The sequence below is a fragment of the Danio rerio genome, chromosome 3 (genome assembly GCF_052040795.2).
Source record: "Danio rerio strain M-AB ecotype USA chromosome 3, GRCz13ab, whole genome shotgun sequence".
In the NCBI taxonomy this organism is placed as follows: Eukaryota; Metazoa; Chordata; class Actinopteri; order Cypriniformes; family Danionidae; genus Danio; species Danio rerio.
Window position 1 is genome coordinate 34,431,120 of NC_141023.1, and position 24,252 is coordinate 34,455,371.

Below are 24,252 nucleotides of genomic sequence, written 5' to 3' on the forward strand. Positions count from 1 at the left end.
TTCTGAGTATTAAAAAAAGTTTATTTTGCATTTAATTGCAGTATTCATCACAGGTTATGATGGTTTTACATCCCACATCAGCTAATATTGCAACGCGGTGGCCAATGAAGGTCACACAGACTGACCACTTTACATATTGCTAATACAAAATTGGACCACCATTGCTGAAAACATTCCTCAGAGATTTTGGTCCATATTGACAAACAGCATCAGACAGGTGCAGCAAATTTGGCGACCATTTAGGTACAGTACAGTTCAATTCTTTTCTGTGTGTCATTTTATCTCTATTTTCTTGAGACTTAGCTCCGCCCTTTCTGGATGCAAGGGAAGGATGCGAGGAAAAGATTCAAGGACAGAGGAACAGAACCAAGTGAAATGTTATATCCTTGTTTCTATTAGCATCCATTCAAAACATTGACATTTAATGAATACTGTACACCAGTGGTTGCCAAAGTGGGGGTCGGCGGGACCACCAGGGAGTCGCTGGACAATGAAGGGGAGTTGCTTGGTGATTTCCAAAAATCTAGTTTTATTAAACTATTAGAATTACCATATTTTATCTATAACCTACTGAAGATGTAAAGAGTAGTTTATAGTTACAGCCTTTTTATTTATTTATTTATTTATTTTCTATTGGATTGCAACCCTTGGGGTGACTACATTATATTAAAGACACAGCAATAGCATCAGATTAAGCAGATTGATGTGATATGCGCTCACATATTCAATGTAAAGCCCAACCATCAACTCTATCAAATGAAATGAGTGGTTAACTCAAAATTTCCTGAAAGTGAATTCTACTCTTTAGAAAAAGTTTTGAACTCAGTGTTGAAGGTAATGAGTTAATTAAATACCTCATTACTTCAACCTAAATGGAGTTCACAGTTTTCATATAGATTTAGTTTTTCATATGGTTTGTTCAACTGGTTTCCTCAAACAATTTCAGTTGACTTATTGGGTTTTACAGTGCCCAGTTTGTTTGAGTTCTCTTCATTTATTGGGTTTTACTGTGCTCAAATTGCTTTATTTACTCAAATGGATTAGGTTCACAGTACTCATTAGGATTAGTTTTTTGCTCCCACTTTATTTTAAGTGTCCTTAACTACTATGTACTTCCATCAAAAAATAAATACAATGTACTTACTGTGTTTATGATGTATTTGAGAACACTTGTGGTGCTTTTGAGTTGGGATAGAGGTTGGGATATGAACAGGTTTGGTGGTATGGGTAGGTTTAAGGGTGGGTTAAGGTGTAAGGGATGGTCAACAGTGTATTTACAAATGTAATTACAAAAGTTAATTACAGATGTAATTACATACTGGTATTTAATCAAGCATAAGTACACAGTAAATACATTTAGTTACACAATAAGTACATTGTAACAAACTATTAATTCCTGTGTAAGTACTTATTAGTTAAGGCCACTTAATATAAAGTGGGACCAGTTTTTTTTTTTTTACCTAAATGGTTTGTTGCAATCAGTTTCTTAAAACGATTTGAGTAACCTTAACTTTTGGGGTTTTACATAAAAAAATTAAATGAAGAATAGACTTGGGCCTATTGGTGTGTGTGCGCTGTTGCATGCAAGGTTTCTATATTTATAACCCCTGAGGATTAGTTTTTGAACTTAAACAGGTTTCTACGAATGGTTTGAGTTACCTTAACTTTTTGGGTTTTACAGTGTGGCATTGTTATTTTGGGGGTCACGGGCTGAAAAGTTTGGGAACCTCTTTTGTACAACACTGATTTTGCTTGCCAGCAGGATTCTTTAATATTAGAGAAAATTATTTTTATGAAATACTTTTTATACCTCCACAAAACACCACTGTTATTTTTAACAATTATTTCCAGCGATTAACTGCTTTTTATTTGTGCTGAAAATGTTACATCAAAATTACAGGAACTATTAAAACAACCCCCATTCACAATAACGTTATTTTTAATATTCTCATGAATATATGTTTGAATTTGCTGCTGCATTTAGCCAATTATTGATAAAAGTACAAATGGGAAGATAATTTACAACATGCTTTATGTTTAGTGAGTAAAACACTTCTGCAAAGTATCCACCTGTGTATTCTTGCTCCTGATTCCACAGGAAGCCTCCTCTCTTCTCAATCCTCACGGTGCAATTAAGGGATTGAGATGTCCTAGATGGCTGAGCTTGATTGGTTTCCAGGTCTTAGGACAGAGGAGTGAGGAAATGAGGAAGGATATGAAAAGCATCCATTGTCATGTTTAAGAAAACAATTTGAGATGTGAAACATGCTATGTTATACTGTTTGGTATGGGTTTATGGTCAGCAACATCTGGTAGTCTGATTAATCAATTAGTACTATGGGTTCCAAAGTGTGCCAAGAAAATATTCCCCACAGAATCGCACCACCAGCTGTCACAACTATTGAGGCAAGGTAGGATGAATCAGTGCCTTAATGGCGTTTAAGCCAAGTTCTGATCCAATCATCTGAATGTGACAGCAGAAACAGAGACTCACTAGACCAGGCAACCATTCTCTAATCTATTGTCAAATTTTGGTGAATGTGTGAACTGTAGCCTGAGTTTATCTGACAGGAGTGTCACCAGTCTGTTCTTCTGCTGCTGTAGGTTGTCTGCTTTAAGATTTGACAGAGCTGGATTGTAAAGAGTGGTTTCTTGAGTTGCAGATGCCTTTTCTGTCAGCGCCAACCAGTCTGGCCATTCTCCTTTGACAACAACAAGACCACAGAACTGCAGCTCACTTGATATTTTTTTATTTCTAGACCATTCTATGAAAATCCTATAATATCCGTTTCTAACATACTCAGATCAGCCTTGCCATGTTCAGTCACATTTCTTCCCCATTTTTATTTTCAGTTTAAAGATCATTTTGACCACAAATACATAGAGTTTATGTCTAAAAGTGTTGAGTTATTACTTACATTAAAATGTGGTTACACAAGTGTACTTAATCAAGTGGACAATACATGTGCACTGTAGTCTTTAATATGTTTTAATTTTAGTTCAGTAATTCAAAAAAGGTTCAGTAATTAAAAATAATTTACTTAACATAAAAAGCAACAGAAGCTGGCAAATCGCTCTAGAACATGCATGCTTGGCCAGCTACAGTACCATGTTCCAGAAACCACTTTGACAAACTTAACCTGACATCAATTGCTGGTTGTTGCATTGTTAATTATCTAAGATGGTTAAAGAGATGATGGTAATCTCAGACAGGCTAAAACAACTAAGCTTGTTTCAAGTTATCAGCATAAGTTTTCCATGGGAATGAGATGCAGCTGAGAGTTTGTGCTATTTACAACAAGCATTTCCCTGATTCTAAGCTAAACATGATTTAAATCATGATTACATAAATGACTCATTACCTTTGTTATGAGTCTTAGTGATCTGATTCTCAGCTCTTGGAAGCCAGCAATCATTTTTCCATTACTAAAATGTGGAGATCCTTCTCTACCTGATAATTATCACCCTATTTTCATGTTTGAATAAATGGGGAATCAACTGTCAAACTACTATTTTGGCAGCAAATAATCAGAAACACTCAATCAAGCTTCAGACAGTCACAAGACATTTAATAATAACACTATCAATGAATGACATTATTATCACTTTGGATCAAAAATACCATGTAGCACTTTTGTATAAAATGGGCCAAAGCATTTGATTAGGTGAATTATGGCCTGTTGCTGAAAGGCATCAAATGCATAGTTATTAGTAATACAATGCTACATGGTTTATTTGACCAGAAAGTGCATGTGTTTAGATGATTATAATTTTGCTACAGGCGACGCAGTGGCGCAGTTGGTAGTGCTGCCACCTCACAGCAAGAAGGTCACTGGTTTGAGTCCCAACTGGGTCAATTGGCATTTCTGTGTGCAGTTTGCATGTTCTCCTCTTTCGTGTGGGTTTCCTCCGGGTGCTCCGGTTTCCCTTATGTGATACAGTTGAATTGAATAAACTAAATTGGCTGTAGTGTATTTTGGGTGTGAATGCAAGAGTGTATGGGTGTTTCTTAGTGCTGGGTTGTGAAGGGCATCTGCTATGTAAAACATATGCTGGATAAGTTGGTGGTTAATTCCGCTGTGGCGACCACTAATTTATAAAGGGACTAAGCACAAAATGAATGAACGAATGACAAGTTTGAGGTTAAATGCTTAACCCAGTATCAGGCAAGCCCATGTGTTTATGGTCAATGGTAACTTCACTAACATTTCTTATATAGAATTTATTAATTCAAAAAAGGTCTAAGTATACCCCTGTAAATACTTAAGGGTTTTTCATTTAAATGAAAGCCCATAATGCAGTAAATCACAATTTTTGTTTCAAATGTTTGTACAAGTCCCATTAATGCTCCAGATGTATTCTGAGGTTTGAGGACCCGCAGGGACCTAAAAGGGCTGCTTGTTTGTTGTGCAAATTAAGAAAAAAATTAATTAGTGCAAATTAAAAAATAAATGTGTTCCAATGTTCAGAGAATAGCCTACTTTTCATTTATTTAATTTCACTTTCTAATTGAGTTAAATTTAGTGGGGAGACAAAATTGTCAAAACATGCATTTCAAGAAATAATTTACTGACGTACATCAAAACATTAACTTACACGTCATTATAACGTAATTACGAAGTTATAATGTATTTTTACCATCACTCACAGCTTCTTGACTGTTTTATGAAAGCGTCCCTCAGGAGACAAAGAGAAAAAAAGTTTGAAAAGCTCTTCTTTAGTCATTCTGAAGAGCCTTAATCAACAAATGTAGTCTAGCTGTAGCTTGTGTCAGTCTGTCCTTTGATGAAGGTGCATGTCCGTGTGTTTCATTCAATGCCCTCCAGTCAGGTTTTTAGCGATGACTGGCGCGAACACCCCGGAAGAATGACGAATATGAACAATCAGTTCACAGCGTCTGAGAAAACCGCTCCTGTTCAGACCCTCATATAATCTTTGTCCTGCACTCTCTCTCTCTCTGCGTCTCGCCGAACAAAAACACCGCGGAGACCAACAGAAAAAATGATTGTATTTCACCGCAAAGGACTCCGTTTAACCCTGGTGTTTGTTTTGAGCGCGGCTCGTCTCTGTCAGGCGTTCAACTTGGATGTGAGCTTTGCAGTCGTCAAAGAGGGAAAAACAGCAGGCAGTTTGTTCGGACTATCTGTTGCACTGCACGAGCAGGTCGTGAATGAGAAGAGACACCTGTAAGTACATTTTTAGTTCACCTGAGTTTATTTTTTGTTGAAATCACCTGATTCGGGTCAAATGTCATGAGAAGGACGATGCATTTTACTGACGTGCACCTGTTGAGTGTTTTCTGCATTATTTTAGCTTTATTAAAATAGCCAAGTTACTTTATATAGGGCACGCCTGTTTATTTATTTCTTTACGAATATGTTACTAACGACACGGGGAAAATACTAAAATCATACTAAATATTACCTTTTAATGTTCACCTTTTATAAATAGCATGTTTGTTTTTCTTTTAATGTTTAAGTTGTTAATTTATGAAGTAATTTGGTGAGTGTTTTCAGGTTTATATAAATTTATGGTGTAAGCTAATTGTCCAGATGGGTATAATTGAGAAAGGAAGAAAAAATTTAAATCTGATGTTCTTGGGAAAAAAAAAAAAATTGGCCTACGTTTATCTATTTATTTGTCTATAGCAGTGGTTCTCAAACTGTGGTACGCGTACCACTAGTGGTACGCGGGCTTCCTCCTAGTGGTACGCGGAGGAATCGCCAAATAATAAAAGAAACAATTAACACTTTTAATCCTTTGATGCATAATATAACATCGATGTGATCAGCATTGTCTGTTTTGGGAAGCATACGATCACAATGCTGTGCTTAGAATGCTTATTTTAGTGCTTTGTGACATAAGCTGCTGAAAATCAGTTTCCGAAGTTCAAGAATTGATTCTGAAGGGTGATTTGACTGACATGAAAAGTAGCCAATCACAGTCGACCTTTTCTAGTCGCGTGAAACGTAAGGGCGGGACAAAGGCTTTCTGTGTTGCAGAGACAGAGAAAACAACTTAAAAACAAAAGTTTTGTTGGAATAATGCTTCTCGGATGTTTTCACTATAGAGATGTCTAGCAGAGTAATTAAACCGCGGACATATTTCCTGCCTTTTTGATGATCTACATACACGTTTCGCTCTCCGACAGCCAGTCGACTCGCCTCTGACCTGTCACTCCTCTAAATACATTCTGAATGGCGGCGCGGGAATGGAGGTATTGCGCAATTACTCATTTCTGCAAAGGCGGCGAGTGCTTTATTTTAACACGAGAGAGCGCATTCATGTACGCAAATCGCTAAAACAGATATGCGAGCTCTTAAATAGGCTTTTTTTTTTCAAATGAACTGCAAGTCCTCTCAGGATCGCCTGTGTGCTCAGATTGAATACAATCGCGATCTCTCCACTATTAAAGTAGACATTATTTATCTTTATTCCTTGACTAAATTTAGTCAAAAGTATTCAAAGTTATCAAGTATTTAGAATTAGATTGATGCATGATCGATGACAATGCAAATTGTCTTCTTTTTCTTGTTTGGCTGTATTGTGAAGTGAAACTTACTTTTAGCAAAGGTGGAACTTATTTCTTTACGACAAAAGAATTATGCTGGAAATGTTTCTGGATTAGGTATTTGTGTGATTTATACATTTAGCTGTATTCTGATCTGTCTTAAAGCATTACAGGTCAAAACAATTCGTTGTTACTGATTGTTTATTTATCAAAATTAACAATAAGGCTCTTAAAACACTGCTTTGATAAATGTAGTGTTGTCATATTTCAAATACCTCAAGTAAAATGAAGTCATTTGTTTAATTTTTTTACTGACAGTGTACTCATTTTTTTTGTATTTTAGATTAAGATCAAGTGTAAAATAAAATCTACATGTGATGTACAGCTATTTAAGAAACAAATTTGCCATATTGTAAAAAAAAATAGTGTAAAATATGTAAATAAAATGCTACATTTAAATATTTTTACCATATACTTTAGTTAAACCTTTCAAAGCTTGAAAATATTGTTTAAAAAATGGGCAAAAAGTGTCTCTATGGCCTTAAAGTTTATGTGGTAGTTTTGCCAGTGCTATTGAAAAAAGATTAATTGTCATGAAAGGAAAAATCGACCATACTTCCTTTGTTAGTGCAAATTCCTTTACATGTAGCTTTGAGATTTAAGCAATTAAACCATTCAATCAGGTTTACACTTAAAAAAAGTGATTTCATAATGAAAATCTGATTTTTTTTCAAAAGTAACCAACTAGTACTTTTTAAAAGAGTACTTTGTACTTTTACCTAATATTAGTATTATTTACTAAAATTTGTGTTATTTTAGCAGTGTAATAGTATTTTTCCTTGAGTACAAAAAAGATTTCACAAGCATTAAGTGCAGGTTTATTATATTATTAATATATGATTAATAAATATTATTATTATTATTAATGGTTTTTATGTGTATCTATTCCTATGCAATGTTTTATGGGTTGCTGAGAATACATTTCAGGTCTTCAATACATAGCATGTCAGTCTTAAAAAAAAATAGGTGCTGGAATTGATTTTCATTAGGCTGTGCCTGTATGAACCCTGTCATATGTACATTTAACATTTCAAGATTTGTCTAAAAGTGTATGAATATGACATATAGCCTATATTTATGAGGTCCAAACAACATTTCTAGCTTTTGATGAATAGGCTATTATGAATACTTTAGATTTAAGTGCAGCAGTTTTCTTTTCACTTTTTAAAAACAGCGCCATTTTTATGAACCTTTAAAAGCACATTTTAACTAAAACGTTTTTTTTTTTTTTTACCTGCAAGCACAGTTAATGTTCAGACTATTTAAAATGTTTAAAGTGACTGACAATAATACATATTCTTAATAATAGAAATTAATCTGCATCGTTTTTAAACTGTGCACACCTGTAGCTGCTTAATTAGGCCCACAACGCTATTTTTAATACTGGTTAAAAAATAGCGTCGTAAGGTGGTACTTGGAGAGACAATTTTTTTCTAAGGTGGTACTTGGTGAAAAAAGTTTGAGAACCACTGGTCTATAGGCAATGCTCATCAGTAAGTAGTTATATTAATACAACATTTGTTCCTAAAATTTAAATTAGTATGGAATAATAAACCCACAGGAAGCCATTTTGTTGTCATGTGACCAGAAAAAACAAACAAACAAAAAACAGAGAAAAGACCTTTAAGACCATTATCATGAAGGCGTAAATATAATTTTCTAATATAAACTAGTTTAAAAAATTTAGTCCAAATGAGAAACTTTCATAATAATAGTAAGAAAAAAAGGTTAATATAATATTGGATAAGTAAAAAAAAAAAACAAAAAAAAAAAAAACATAAAACATATTTAGCTGCACCCTATTATTTAAAAGCATAATAATTGTATTATTTGTTGTTTTATTCATTCATTCTTATTGAGGTAAGGTAAACTGCAATAGGGCTGCACAGTTTATCGTTTCAGCATCGATATCGCAATGTGCGTATAGTCAAATTGCAAGATATGCCACGTTGTGTCTAAATTGTAGTTGACCATAATTGTATTTAATTACCGTATTTTGCCAGAATTTCGTTGATTTATGCAGAAAAATTAATGTTTTTCTTGCTTAGAATTGTTCTAGTCCAAATATCTACATTTTAAAGAAAAAAACAAGATTATTTTAGTTGACCCACTGGCAGTTTTTTTTAAGAGAAAACAACTGAACAGAAAAGATTAAAGAAAAATGAAAACAAGAAAAGATTGTACTTGATTAAAAACATTTTTTAATTAAAACTGAGACAAAGCAAAGTAAGAAAATAGCAACATTTATCACAGAAAATTAAAATATCACTATATCAGATTTTCCTAATATCGTGCAACCCAAACTTGAAATACACATCATGTTGTATCATCTAAAACAACTGACAACATTAGTACCAAAAAAATAAAATAAAAAATAGCAAGTATCAAATGAAAAAAATGTTTGGTAATGAACTAACTAAATCAGGTTACCCCAAGAAAACTAATCAAGATTACAATCTGGTGAATTAGTTCCTTAATGTAACAATTGCATTTTACACAACATTTTTTTTCCTGTTGTGGCCATAACATGAAAACAAAATATTAATAACCTGAAAGATTATGCTTGCTCCTTTTTCCAAATTAAGAAAAAACAATCATTTGTTTTCTGTGCTTGTGGCATTGAATGAACTAGATTGGCTCAGGTGAATGATTAACACGAGTGCTCCATTTCACAAGAGGATATGAGACAGCGATAAGAACGCCCAGTATTGTGACTTAGGGCTGGGCAGGTCAAGCGCTCTCTTGTCTTGATGTTTTAAGCATTATGGTTGCTACAGCACACACCACTTTCTTTGTTCTTAAGTACTGCCGCTCAAAATTTTATGGTATGATATCAAAATGTGATGAAGGAAAGTCCTGATGGATACTGCTGGGCAAAGAGTCAGGAAAAACATATGCGTAATGAGCACAGCAACTTAACCAAACAAAACAACTTAATGTTGGTTGAGGTCTTCTAAACTGTTCATTTTAACTCCACTCTACTGAATTATCTCCATAAACCAGCTGATCATTTACAGTAGTCAGCACGTTCCTCTGAGACCCATTTGCTCATGACTGAAGCAGTCGATTTTTGCTTTGTAGTTCACTTATTTATGGTTCTCTCTAAATGAATGGGAGCTTATGAGTGCCCTGAGACCTATATCAAAAGCCTCATAAGGCAATAACAAGAAGCCGTCCAGTGAGTTAGTATGCAGGAAAACTCATAGAGACTCATAACAATATCATATTGTCTGCAGTCTGGCACTTATAAATTCATTTTATAGGGTAACATAAAAAAAATATTGTTCAAAGATGCTCTGTAGGTGGACTAGAAAAACACCACCTTTGCAGAAAATGTGCGTTTGAACAAAACCGATATCAGCTTTTTTTCATACCTTAAGAAATTCGATTTTCACATATTTGACAACAAAGGCCTGCTGTGTAACTGGATTGACTCAGGCATGCTTTTTGATTTTTCTTATGAATGAATATTATCTTTACAACATACTACACTGTAAACAAAAATAAGCCAGTACAACAGCAAAAAAAGTATAATTCTTATTTCCTTTCGCTTTTTCTTGTTCACTCGACTTTGAAAACATCAGCTGCACTGACCTAAAATTATTTGTCAGTAATACAAGCAATGTTTAGTTGGGTTACATGAGGTTATTCGTTTTCTGGAGAGGTGAACTACTCTGTACCTAAACTTCTTGCAGAACTGGAAGGCCTGAATTTGAGTGAACTCACTTTTGAAAACATTAGATGTACTGACCTAAAAATGGTTCACAAAAAGTTAAGTGAACAAAAAACTGTGGAAATTAGTACTAAGAAATAATACAATATCAGAACAAATAAACATAGTTCAATAATAATAATAAGAAAAACCTTAAACAGAGACAGATGTTAACCAAACATCTATTAGTAGGGATGGCTGTCATGAAACACAGTTTACAGACACAGTTTCGAGATCTCGAAGTGCACGTATTTTAAAACACTGCACCAAAGCATGTTTCGAAACACCCAGGTCACATGACTAAGGTGATTCGAAACACACAGGTCACGTGACTAAAGCAATTCAAAGCATTGGTTATTTCAGAAGCATTTCGAGACCTGGCGAATCTGTGTGTGACTGTCAGGGTCAGAAAATAACTCTGCCTTGTGTAGCCTAGTGGACCGTACGAGTGCACAGAGCAACTGTGCAGCAAATGGCATGAGTTTGATTCCCAACTTGTTTAAATTCTCTGAAATTATGACTTTATTTTTTTTAATTATGTTTATGTTTTATTACCAAAACAAGACAAATTTATACACAAACTGTTCATTTAGATGTCAAATCAAAGTTATAACAAAACACGTAAAAACAGAGAGATTTTTAAGCTCCGACACATTTGCTTCGACTGTTTCAGTGTGTCATGAAGCCTCACTTTACCCACCATTATTTACTAGACACAAGAATTAGAAACATGACAGGAGGCAAAACAACAATGACGATTAACAAGACAAGAATAAAAACAGGACAAACGGAAAAATGCTTTGTAATGCTTCACAGGGCAAAACAAGACTCAGCAAAGAGTCTGTGGGAATGAGGTGTCTTTATAGTCCTAGTAATCAGTCCATCATGAGCTTCCAGCAGTGTGTGTCGCGCGCGTACTAAAGAGCGGTGTTGTCGCACGCGTTATGATCAGCTGTGTTATCGTGCGCGTTCTGATCAGCTGTGATGTCGCGCGCGTACTCAAGAGCGGTGTTGTCGCGCGCTTACTGAAGGGCGGGACCGAGGGTGTGTGATCATTTTGGAAGGGCACTTTCTATCCAAGACTAAAAAGGGCATGTGCACTGCACAGGTTGAGCCCTATGTGTGCACGTGCCTGCCACACACCACACAACCAGCTAATTAATGGAGTGGATGGTTAGGAGGCCATGATGGACGTAGGCCAGTTGGCAAATTTGGCTAATATGCCAGAGTTAAACCCCTACTCTATTCGAAGGACATCCTGGTATTTTTAACGACCGCAGAGAGTCAGGACCTTGTTTTAGCGTCTTTTCCGAAATATAGTATTCACTAAGCAGTATAGAGTCTCCTTTACTATACTGGGGCGTTAGGACCCATACAGACCGCAGGTTGAGTGCCCCCTGCTGGCCTCACTAACACTACTTTCAGGTGCTTTGAAAGTTTGATTTATTAATTGATCTTTCTAGCTATTAGAAATAAAATTTAGAGCGAGCTAGGTAATTGTGAAATGACCCCCCCCCACCCCCTTAAATAAAAAGATCAATTACACATGAATGATGTTTTCAAATTACGTTACCATTATTGCAGTAGTATTTTGTTGTTAAAATTAAAATAACATTAATGTTATTACTGCTGTTACTATTATTTTTGTTGTTGTTGTTGTTACGGTAAGAAATGAGGAGGTCTGAGATTAACTCTACTTAAAGTAACAAATTGGCAAAAGTTTTTTTTTTTTTGGGGGTGAACTTACGAAGTTTTGCTCACAAAACTAATCTGTTTAACTTAATGAAGGAAAATTTGATTTCACTTAATAAAACGTGTGAAATGGTACAAATAGTTGTACAGAATTTCTTTTTTTCTTTTTTTTTTTTTTAGATTTTTGCCACTCCAACTAAACAAATAAACAATTAATTTATTTTGTTTGTCAAGTTGGATTTTTTTACAGTGTACTGTTTTTTAACAACGTTAATTGAAAAAATGAGCAAATAAATGTATCCAAACCAGAGCAAAATAATGATTTGTGGTTTGTTTTCTAAGTGCTCAGGCAAATTCTTCAGCATATGTGGCTTTTAAATAAAACAGAGGTATTACTGAAGCATGTTAATTGTTGACAGATATATATCTATACATATGGTGCCATAACAGAAATCCCTGACTTTTCAATTTAATCGTCAGCGTGTGAAGGCAGCATTTCATAAACATGTTAAAAACCACAACACATTTTAGAATCTTATATATAAAGGCCCTAAAGCAATATACAAGATGTAACCACAAATCACATATCCCATCTTATTACGTCTCATATTAAATGAGTTTGATATTTGCAAGTACAGTGGAGATAATCGGATTCTCTTTGATTTGATAATGCTTTGACTGTAAAGGACACACTGCAGGCATAAAATGAAGTGTACATAAAGCAGACTAAATGAATCATGGGACGTGTCTCTTCATTGTTAACAGATGTAAGAAAGTGCACCACAAGAGAGCAGTGGTGTCTGGACCGGCTCATTTTCTTTTGTGGTCTGCGATTGCTATGCTTTTAAAAGCAGTGTGGTGTAAATGTTTGCAGTATTTTTTTCAGTATGTAGTATGACTAAAGTTCAAACAAAGGAAAAACAGATGCAATGTTTGTCTCTGCCCTTGTCATAGTCATTGTCCTATAGAGGAGACGTCCCATCATGTGCAGCTGTCTGTGTTGCTAAATAAATGTTCGGGGGACTTCCTCCTGATTGCCTGTCATTGACGCTCAGAGGAGGAGCACTGCATTTGTCTACTTCGCTGCATCTTTATGGCTGATACTGATTTATTGTTCTTTTACACCAGTGATGCACGGAAAGGTTACAACAATAGTGTTATATTAAATGCTTCGTAAATGACAAAAAAAAAGCTGTGTTATGTTTTGCCAGATCAGTAGATAGTGATGTCTGTCTGTTTGTAAAGAAGCATATGTGCGCAAATATAGTCCTGTTGTCCTTCATTATTGTTTTTTTTGTCAAGTACTCGCACATGTTTATAGCTTGAACACATAATAAAAGTCTATAAAATCACCGGAAATAGTCTTGGGTAAATTCTGTAAAATCCAGAGGAAACTACTATTGCTTTATTTATATTATAAATATTGGCCCTTCTAGTTTTTGTAAACAGATAAAACTATGTATAATTAAGATAGGTGAAATAGTAATCTACCCGATGAACGAGGTGATGGCCTGAGATTACTCTGTGAGGCAAAGTGAAGCCCAGATGAGCGAGAGGCCCGTGGAGAGAAAGCCTTCAGCTCCGGGTCAGCATCACTGCTTCAGATGCGTCTACCAAAGCCTTATAAACACATCACATGACAATAAATTATTAATTAGCTGAGCAAACAAACAGTAACTGCACAAGACATTTATAATATTAGCAAACTGATGTTACCATATGCTTACATTTTACACACTTCAAAAAAGCATATTTAATATGGTTAATGTTACAAGCTAGCAGCAGTGCTGTACTGGGCTACTCCAACATAAACACATCGCGTTCCTTCAAATTACTCAAATAATCATGCTTACTGATTTGAAAGTTGACGAATATAAAAAAAATTTAAAAACGAGTTGTAAAGTGGAAAGTTCTCGTTTTCATCGAGCTGCATCTACGACTGATCCAGGAGCCTGTTTTCGCGTCTGCTCGGTCTTATCGAATTCATCCCATTTCACGAACACAATTGAAGCAAAATAGCAGTGGGAACTTGTGGACTTCATATGCTGACAGGCTGGAGTTTGTGCAGTTCCCATAAACGCAGTAATATGCCACGATGATGATAATTACGCCAAAACTAACAACTGTTTTTGCTTTATGCTACTCTGCCTCACAGTAAACAGTGCGCGCCTGTCAAATAAGTCCCCAATCTGACGTCACCAAAAGCGCATTTTCCGGATGTAGAAAAGCAGACATATTTTCTTAAAATGTTTACGAAGCGCGAGCACACAAATTTTTGAGTATGGTATTTTATGGTATTATATAGTATTTTCACAAACGATTCTACATTTTGAAATAGTTTTTAACCTACAACATGCTCTTTAATGACTGAGAGATTTAAGCTGCTGTCAGCGCTTTCACATCCTTTCTACACCTTTCTTTCATCATGTTGGTAATTTTTTTTCATCTTATTTGTTATTTAATTTTATTACACAAATTAATTTGTAAACTAGTATTGTTTTCTTTGCATGTTTTAATTTCTTTGGTTAGATACATGTATTCTGAGAAAAATGGCGTCGTGTTGAATACTTATTTCCCCCACTGAATATACATATATATATATATATATATATAAATCTAATCAAGGTCCCATAATACAATTCAAAGATGTACAAAAAAACAAAAAATTCCAGGAGCTATGGGCAAATCTTAATAAACAGCTATTTTTAAAACACTTTTTATATTCAAAATGTAAAGCTTTCTTTTGTTTTTACATAACAAGAAAAATAAACCACTCCTCCCCCTATTTTTGATTTATTGGCACATAACCCATGCATAGCTTCCTTCTGATCGTATCTGCACAGACAAAGGACAATTTGTGAAGAGAGATCAGTCAAGATGATATTAATTGGCTTGACATTCATCATCATGTCACACACATAAAGGATTGGGTCAGTGGCACACAAGGGCAGCCTGTGTTTGGATGACTCTTTTTGTGGCTTGATCTTTGGATGTTTGTCTCTCACTCTAGTAGACTAATGACCTGTTTCCGTTGTGTGAACGTTTTAGAGCTGCTGTTTTAGCACTACTGGTCTGCAGACAATTCAGTGTAGACTGTTCTCAGATCCTCATGACCACAGAAGACTTCGTCTTAAAACCCTCTGTGCAACCACAAACTGACACTCTCACGGCTCTGGTCCAGGTTCTAGGAAACAAGTGTTGCAAATGTTTAAAGCTTGCGTGTTGAAGAGGACAGAAGATAAAAATCAGCTGTAACAGTGTGGGTAAATGGACAAAAATGTGTTGAAGTGATTGTGCTGCCTTTGTTTAGTCTCGGGGTGTGACTTTTACAATGGGGATGTAGTTGATCATCCTTTATGGGCTTTTTATTGGCTGATATACAGTTCAAGGTTTAGCGATGGTATAGAGTGCAAATGATTTAGCAGAAAGATTCTTTAAACAAAGTTTTAAATGTTTTAAAAAAGCCAAACATTTTAAGAGTAACATAAATAATGATAAAAACACTTTGAACATTCTTCATTGACTGATTAAGTTCAAGGTTATATAGTAACTAATGCTAGTTTACTCAGGTGTTTTATTGTATGAAATGAGCACAGTGACTGTTTATTCAAGCGTGTTGCTGAGGAAATAAAACTGTCTGTCATCATTATCTGGCCTGAAGTTCCTCTTTTGCTTTTGCTTATTAAAAACCAAACATAGAAATGCCACTCTCATTGTTCTGCTTTATGATGCATTAATAAAAAACTAATTTAGACTATAGCAGGAATTCAAATATGACATAAATATAACTATACTTCCTTTACTATAAGTAGATTTTTCAAAAAAACATTCGCGTGGGTTTCCCTGGGTGCTCCGGATTCCCCCACAGTCCAAAGATACGGTACAGGTGAATTGGGTGAGCTAAATTGTCCATAGTGTATAAGTGTGAATGAGTGTGTATGGATGTTTCCCAAAGATGGGTTGCAGCTGGAAGGGCATCCGCTGCATAAAAAGTTGGAGTTTCATTCCGCTGTGGCGACCCCGGATTAATAAAGGGACTAAGCCGAAAGAAAATGAATGAATGATTGGAAACCTAATTTTTTACTGAATAGTCTTAGTTTCTACTTCTTTACATTTTGTAAAACATACTCATTTTTATTGTCTCCTGTAAATGGTTTACTGACTCAAATAATACATTTAGAGCAGGTCTTGTCAGAGTTATGGTAGCCTAGTGTTTCTTAACCATGTTTCTGGAGGACCACCAGCACTTCATATTTTGGGTGTCTCCTTTGTCTGTCACACCCATTACAGGTCTTACAGTCTCTGCTAATGAGCTGATGATCTGAATCAGGTGTGTTTGGTTAAGGAGACATAAAAAATGTGCAGAGCTGGTGGTCCTCCGGGAATGTGGTTGAGAAACATTGTTTTAAAGTTAACGACTTAATAAACAGAGTTAGTTTTCAGTTTATTAAAAAAAAAAACTGATTCAAGTGATCTGTTTAGAGCGAGTCTTTAGTTAACGACTGATTTAAAGATCTGCTTATCAAGTTAACAACCCACTGATTCAAATTATATGCTCAGAGTTTGGCTGCGTTTGAAATTCCCTACTACTCAGAAGGTATTGCATTTGAATTTAAATGTACTCCTCGATCGTTAAAAAAGTAATGTGAGTTGTATGAATGGAACTCGTATGTACTACATCCGCCATTTTGTCTTGATTACATGACCTACTTGCGTCAGTTGCGTCGCTTCACTCCCATTCATGAATTATGTGTTACCACAGCTGTATCAACTTGGACTTCCAGCCAGCCGTGTATCCTATCTAGACTTTACCCTTTGGATTCGCACTTCACAATCTCGACGGAAGTAGTATGTCATCCGGGCACTTCTCGCATATTGTTTATTGAATTCTATGAATTTGGACATACTACTTGGCTCGCATACTGTTTTTAGATTACTTCATACACAGCCCTAGTCTTCTTTTAACGAATCATTGATTCAAATGATCTGTTCAGAATGAGACTTTAGTTAATGAATCACTGTTTTAAATGATCTGTTCAGAGTAAGACTTCTGTTAATGAATCATATGGCGGCATATCAATGCCAATATTAATCGATTGCAGCGGTGATGTTTGCGCGCGAGGAGAAGTGAACCGTGAGCAGATTACAGGTCTACACACGAGAAAACTACAGCTCGCGAGCGCACAGGGGATCTTAACGCGCACGATATACGCTCTCGCGAGCTGAAGATTCCCTGTGCGCTCGCGAGCTGTAGTCTTCTCGCGTGTAGACCTGTAATCTGCTCACGGTTCACTTCTCCTCGCGCGCAAACATCACCGCTGCGCTCGATTAATATTGGCATTGATTTGCCGCCATAGAATCACTGGATCAAATGATCTGCTCAGAGCGAGCTTTCAGTTAATGAATCACTGATTCAGATGATCTGTTCAGAGTGAGTCTCCTGTTAATGAATCACTGAATCAAATGATCTGCTCAGAGCGAGTTTTTAGTTAATGAATCACTGATTTGAATGATCTGTTCAGAGCGAGACTTTAGTTAATTAATTACTGATTCAAAAGATCTGTTCAGAGTGAGTGTCTAGTTAAAAGTTAGCTGATTCAAATGGTCTGCTCAGAGCTGGTCTTCAGTTAATGAATCACTGATTCAAATGATCTACTCACAGCAAGTTTCCAACAAATAACTGATTCAAAGGATCCAGTCAGAGCTAGTCTCAGTTCTGACACAGTTGTGTCTGTATGTCATTGATTGCTCAATGACCAATGTGAAAGTTATGTGCCACTAAAGGGAGAACTCTGAATTCTTTGTTCAGTGTTAAGATGTTTTTTTTCCTTCTTTTTTTTATTTAGTTTGAATAGGAAGGACAGCAAGAAAGAGAAGTGCTCCCAAAAGATAAAATAAAATTTAGTAGCAAAATATTAAATTTTATATTGTTTTATACTTGTATAAATATACATTATAGTCTGTAACATCAAACACTGAAAACATGATGGAGAAGATTTACATGTTATGTAAAATCTAGAGTTGTACTGTATATAGCTTCAAAAACCTCTATAAAGTCAGTTTACAGTTAGTTTGCAGTTGGTGCAACTACATGCAGATCTTCTTAAGGTTTTTAAGGTTCTATTCACATTAAAGGTCCTCAATTAACAGTTATAGTACAATCAGTTCATGTACTTGTAATCGGAGCATTCAGCCCCCAGTGAAAAGCATTCGTGCACAATTCATTTAGCCAGAAGACGAGCCTAAAATAAAGCCAACTATAAGAATTTCCTGTGTGACTTCCTGTCTGTCCTAAGTCTAATCTGTCTTCATTTTTTTATGATTGTGGTTATCTGATGTAAAGCAATAGGTGTCAGATAAGTCTGCTACCTCTCCGTCTAAAATAGTTTTAACTCCGATAAACAGATATTCAAAAGATTTGTCTAAATTGGCAAGGCAAGGCAAGTTAAATTATATAACACATTTCATACACAATAGTAATTCAAAGTGTTTTGCATAAACAAGAATAAAAGAAACGAAAATAAAAATGATTAAAACAGATAAAAACAGATTAAAATGTGTTAAAACAGGTTATAAAAGAAAAGAAAGACACTATAGTGTGATTTGTGAAATGTAGCACAGTGCTCCTTCGGTGAGGCACAGCTAAGCAGATGTGTTTTCAGTCTTGATTTGAATGTGCCTAATGTTGGAGCATATTTAATCATTTCTGGAAGCTGATTCAAGCAGTGGGGGCGTAGTTGCTGAAAGCGGATTTACCCTGTTTTGACTTAGCCCTTGGAATTTCTAGTTTATTTGGTCCTAAAGATCTGAGTGATCTGTTAGGTTTGTATTCAGCGAGCATATCCGTATTATATTAAGGTTCTAGGCCAATTAATGATTTACAGACAAGTAGTAATACTTTAAAATCTATTCTGAACTGGGAGCCAGTGTAAAGACCTGAGGACAGGTGTGATGTGCTCTGATTTTCTGGTTCTGGTCAGAATCGTTGCAGCAGCGTTCTGGATGAGCTGCAACTGTCTGACTGGCTTCTTGGGAAGGCCACTGAGGAGTTCATTTCAGTAATCCACCCTGATGGTGATAAAAGCATGATTAAGTTTCTCTTAGTCCTCACTGGAAACAAAGCAACTAATTCTTGCAATGCTTTTAAGATAAAAGTATGCTAATTTACTAACTGCTTTGGCATAACTATTGTAATTCAGATTTGACACCAGAATCACACCAAGACTTTTGACCTTATTTTTTGTGTATTAGTGCTTGCTATTTGTCTTATTTGTAACTAAACTTGCAAACGCTAAACTTTAGTTAAGGACTTGTTTCAGGACTAGAACAATGACATAATGAAATTTGAGTATTATGCTTATTAAAATGTTATTGTGGCTCTTATGCTGTCAGATGAATAGGGATGGTACTATAAAATAATTTCCACCCAGTGTTTTAAAATCATTGAGAGGTCTTGACAGTGTGTCATAAATCACTTTCTGTAAAAGTCGAGTAGCTTTGTCTCGCCTCTGGGCTGGAGAGCCTGGAGGGATAATGACTTGCAGTGCATGTGGAGCATCCAGGGTTTTGGATTAGTTATTATGTATTAATCTGTAACAGCTGGAATGTCAAGAACGAAATTTGTCACCTAATGAGTGTTTGTCACTTTAGTGACTGCAGCAGCTCCGATCACTGCATTCTCCCTGAAGTGCCTTTAACGAAATGAATACAAATGTGTGATGGACGACGAAGAATGGAACAGTTTTATGACATGTGAAAGTGGACTATTGTTTATAAAAAGTTAACTGGTGAGATTTAAAAAAAAAATAGTTTGGGAAGAAGACTGTACCAATGCTGCATAAATACTGTATATATAGGGCTGCGAAATATATCATTTGAGCATCGATATTACAATGACCACATTTACATAGACATTAGCAATTAAATTTTTTGCTTTAATCTAATTAAGATAATAATAAGACTAAGATGTTTACATGAGTTGCTTTTTTAAATGTTCCTTTCATGATTGCGTTTTACATGTTATAGCACATAATTCGATTAGTGTCATTTTGTCACTGCGCTATCCGCATTTCCTCTGGAGTTTCATGTAATTTCGAGTGTTTCATTTTAAGTTTGTTAACTTTAACTGCAGTTTGGCAATTTCACCTTTATTCAGAAACATTTCATGCATGTTCCCATGACAAACGAGATATTGGATGCAACTATGAACTGCTGGAAGAGTGTAGTTTTAATGGAAGTTCATACCGCATACTGAATGGAAAAAAAACCACTGCACTGTGTTCTGCACTGACTCGGTTGGTGCAAAGAGTGTCTAACAGCCATGTGGGTGTGTGTGTGTGTGTGTGTGGACTATCCTGTTGCAAAATGCGGCGAAAAGTCCTACATGACAGTAATTGCTCGATTAAGGTGTTTTCATGTCTGTACTGCACTTCAATAAGGCGACTAAAATCGGCATACTCTGTATTAATTTGATTTCTGTTTAGTTCGAATATGATCAGATTAAATTAATTAAAATATTGCCATGTAAATTTTTTCCAACATTGTGCAGCCCTAGTTTATATACAATACAATATGTAATGTGTGTCACTTTATGGAAATTGATTTATAAATACATAAGCTTTCCATTGATGCATGGTTTATTAAGATACAACATTACAACTATAATACTATTATAATACAATTATTTGAAAACCTGGAATCTGAGCGTTTAAAAAAATCTAAAAACTGAGAAAATTACCTTGCAAGTTGTTCAAATTAAGTGTTTAGCAATACAGATTACTAATTAAAAATTTAGATTTGATATATTTACATATGCACTTTACAAAATATCTTATAAAAAGTCATATTTTCTTAGCATTCTAAAGATTTTTGCCATAGAAGTAATTTTATTTGACTCGAACAATGTATTCTAGACAACATCTACAAATATATCCATACAATTTAAGATTGGTTTTGTCTTCCTTGGTCATATATTTTTGAAATATTAAACATTTTAGTGACTAAATTTATTTAACTAATATTATTTAATTTGTTTATTATAAGATAGATATAAATTTAAATACTCTAGAATTACTCAGCATTACTTACTAAATCACTCTAAATAAAATCAAGCATTATTGGCAGATGCTGATATAGTTTTAAACTTACCAATTAAAAAAAGGTTCTTTATTGGCATTGATGGTTCAGTGAAGAGGATTTAATGTCCATGGAATGTTTTCACAAAATGATTTTACAGTATTTAAATGTAATTAAAACGTTCTTCACACTGAAAATAAATGTTATTTGAAGAACTTTTCACTGAAAGCTTATTTGCGTAAACCAAAAAGATGAAAAGCCTCATTTTGGTTTTAATGGCACCTTTATTTTTAGGAGTGTAGATGCACCCACACGTCTCATCAAATAACACCCAGAGTGTAGTCATGGTATGCAGATCACATGATGTTGCTAAGCTAATACTAAAAGCACACATAAATAAAATAATTAAATTTAGTTCAATTCAGAATCTCCCTTCAAGAAGACCCTGAAATTAAAGTTCCCTCTGTTTGGAACAAACTTTGCAGAAATATGATACTGCCTCTCATCTCTGCTCACCCACTCACTTGAAAATGTAATGAGCTCTCCAGACTGTGCATATCCTTCATTTTATAGTTCAGTGCTCACTGTCTTTCACTTTCTTTATCATTCACTCATAGTGTTATGTGGGTGATAAGGGACATGCATTTCACCTGCCTGAACTTGAAACACCACCAGAAAGTTTTTTTCCCTTCTAATCAAGCTCTTTGTTCATGGCCAGACAGTCTCAACACCAAGTGTGGCCAGCATGACCTTCTTTCTGTAAGCGCTATTTACTGAAAGGCCAGGCTTAGCTTTAAATGGACTCTTTTGTGCTGTGTGTTTTTTTTTAACTGTACATAGTGGTATAGACATGAAACAAAGGTACATGTGAACTCTGGTCCTGAAATTCCGTGAGCGAAAGCACTGAAACAGACACACCTTCTTCAGCAGCTTATAGGAAGGTTTCTTTTTTTTGTGATCTGACTCATAGCTGTTTCGCCCCCTCCCAAGTCAAACATGTTTAATACCACCTTTATTTATTATTATTTCTTTATATACTTAGTTTTAATAGATATGTCTAGGAACATATAACCAGTGGGAACAAACACACAAATAAAAAATAATAATACATATATACATACATAAAGAGTTGAAGTCTGAATTATCAGCCCCCCTTTGAATTTTTTATTCTTTTTTAAATATTTCCCAAATGATGTTTAACAGAGCAAGGCCATTTTCACAGTATGTCTGATAATATTTTTTCTTCTTGAGAAAGTTTTATTTGTCTTATTTTGGCTAGAATAAAAGCAGATTTTAATTTTTTATGAACCGTTTTAAGGGTAAAATTATAAGCCCCTTTAAGCTATATATTTTTTCAACTGTCTACAGAACAAACCATCGTTATACAATAACTTGCCTAATTACCCTAACCTGCATAGTTAACCTAATTAACCTAGTTAAGCCTTTAAATGTCGCTTTAAGCTGTCTAGAAGTGTCCTAAAAACATCTAGTCAAATATTATTTTCTGTCATCATGGCAAAGATAAAATAAATCAGTTATTAGAAATAAGTTATTAAAACTATTATGTTTATAAGTTCTTCTCTCCTTTAAACAGAAATTGGGGAAAAAAATAAACAGGGGGACTAATAATTCAGGGGGGCTAATAATTCTGACTTCATACATATATATAAACATACATACATATATACGTATATACAAAAATTCATCCATTCCACACATGTATATCTATATACATGCATATATAAATAATATAAAATTAAACTCATCCAAAAAATAAATAAATAGAATAAGTATAAAATACAATATAATAAAAGGTTGCCAAACATATTAGCCCCTTTCACACATACAGACCTTTCCGGAAAATTGCCGGTAATTTTCCGGAAAGGTTGTATGTGTGAACAGGTCCTTTTTGGAAATACCGGTAAATTCGTTCTGGCTATTTTCCGGAAAGAGAAGTTGTAACATTACCGGCAATTTGCCAGAATGCTGCGCTGTGTGAATGCAGAAGGAAGATTCCCGTAATAAGCGCGTGCACGTCTAGAACGTGCTGACGTGAGACGTCTGCTTTAGCCAATCACAACAGTCAGACGCATTTACGTCCGCGCGGTTTGTGAGGATAAAAGCCTTTGAATATTTTTCCAGACACATTTAGCTGCTAGAAGTTAGTCAGATCACGTTTATATGTTCTTCTTAATGCCATCTGTGTAAAAAATCATCGATGAGATGCTTATGATAAGCCGTTGTTTGTTTACCTTCAAGCTTTGCGTGTGCCTGTGGAACAGCCTGTGAGCGCCTGCACACGCACATATTATGAACATCTCGACATGCGAAAGTGATCCTGCGAAAGTTGTTCACAATATTGATCATCCACAGAGTTTGTAATTTAGTCAAATGTTTACAAATACAAGCGCAGCCGTTTAAAGCTCATTTGTGGTGAATGATGTCAGAATTTACCGGTATTTTGGAATGGATGTGTGAATGCTCTTTTCCGGAAAATTTCCGTAACCTCGCCTGTGCGAACAGCGCTTTTTTCAATATACCGGTAAAGTCTTTCCGGAAATTTTCCGGATATTTACAGGTATCACTGTGTGAAAGGGGCTAATGATTCATAACCTCTAGAATTATGTTAATGTTAAATTATAGATAACGATATTATCATTGCGGAGAAAGCCAGCTATAACTCCATTACATTTTAAAGATTTCTACTTGTAATCGAAGTGCATTTTTTCCATTTCCTTAACTACTGCTATTATTTTGAACCATTTGTCTGTAGTTTTTTTTTTTATACCATTCACCGGGTCATAGCGTTTTCACTTGTTGCCAAAAATATCTTAAATCGATATCTATCCTCCTTTTTAAGTTTAATAGGAATATATCCTAAATAAAGTACTTCAAATGATCTTGGAATATGAAGATCAAAAATATCATTGATAGTGGAGTGCAGTTCCCCAATATCTGGTTATACTTGAGCACTGCCAGAATATATGCGCATGATGTGCCTCTTCTACCCCACATTTCCTCCGACAAGGAGGAGGTTCCCAATTGTAATAATTTAATTAAATAATAAAAAATCTAATTAAGTTTATCTGACAAAACTTGTGCCACATTCTTGAGCTTGTTGAGGTATGTGGGACAGCGTATATTTTAACCCAGAGGTCTCAAACTCAAATTGGCAGGGGGTCATTTCAGTGACGGATAGTAC

At 35.1% G+C, this 24,252-nt stretch overlaps 1 protein-coding gene and 1 long non-coding RNA gene across 5 annotated transcripts in view; one reads left to right on the plus strand and one right to left on the minus strand.

The window, feature by feature from the left end:
- Window positions 1–4,550: 4,550 nt before the first annotated feature.
- LOC147845684 (uncharacterized) lies at window positions 4,551–11,051 on the minus strand. Its single transcript, XR_015481009.1, has 2 exons — window positions 8,042–11,051; window positions 4,551–5,642 (listed from the first exon to the last, which is right to left on the minus strand). It is a non-coding gene; the product is annotated as an uncharacterized LOC147845684 (long non-coding RNA).
- The window catches only part of itga3a (integrin, alpha 3a), an 83,047-nt gene continuing 63,655 nt past the window's right edge, over window positions 4,861–24,252 (plus strand). For all 4 annotated transcript variants that reach the window (XM_087244809.1, XM_087244808.1, XM_087244807.1 and 1 more), the window contains exon 1: window positions 4,861–5,186. In XM_087244809.1, the coding sequence (XP_087100935.1) occupies window positions 5,002–5,186 (185 nt within the window). In that variant the 5' untranslated portion in view covers window positions 4,861–5,001. The remainder of the gene's footprint in view (window positions 5,187–24,252) is intronic.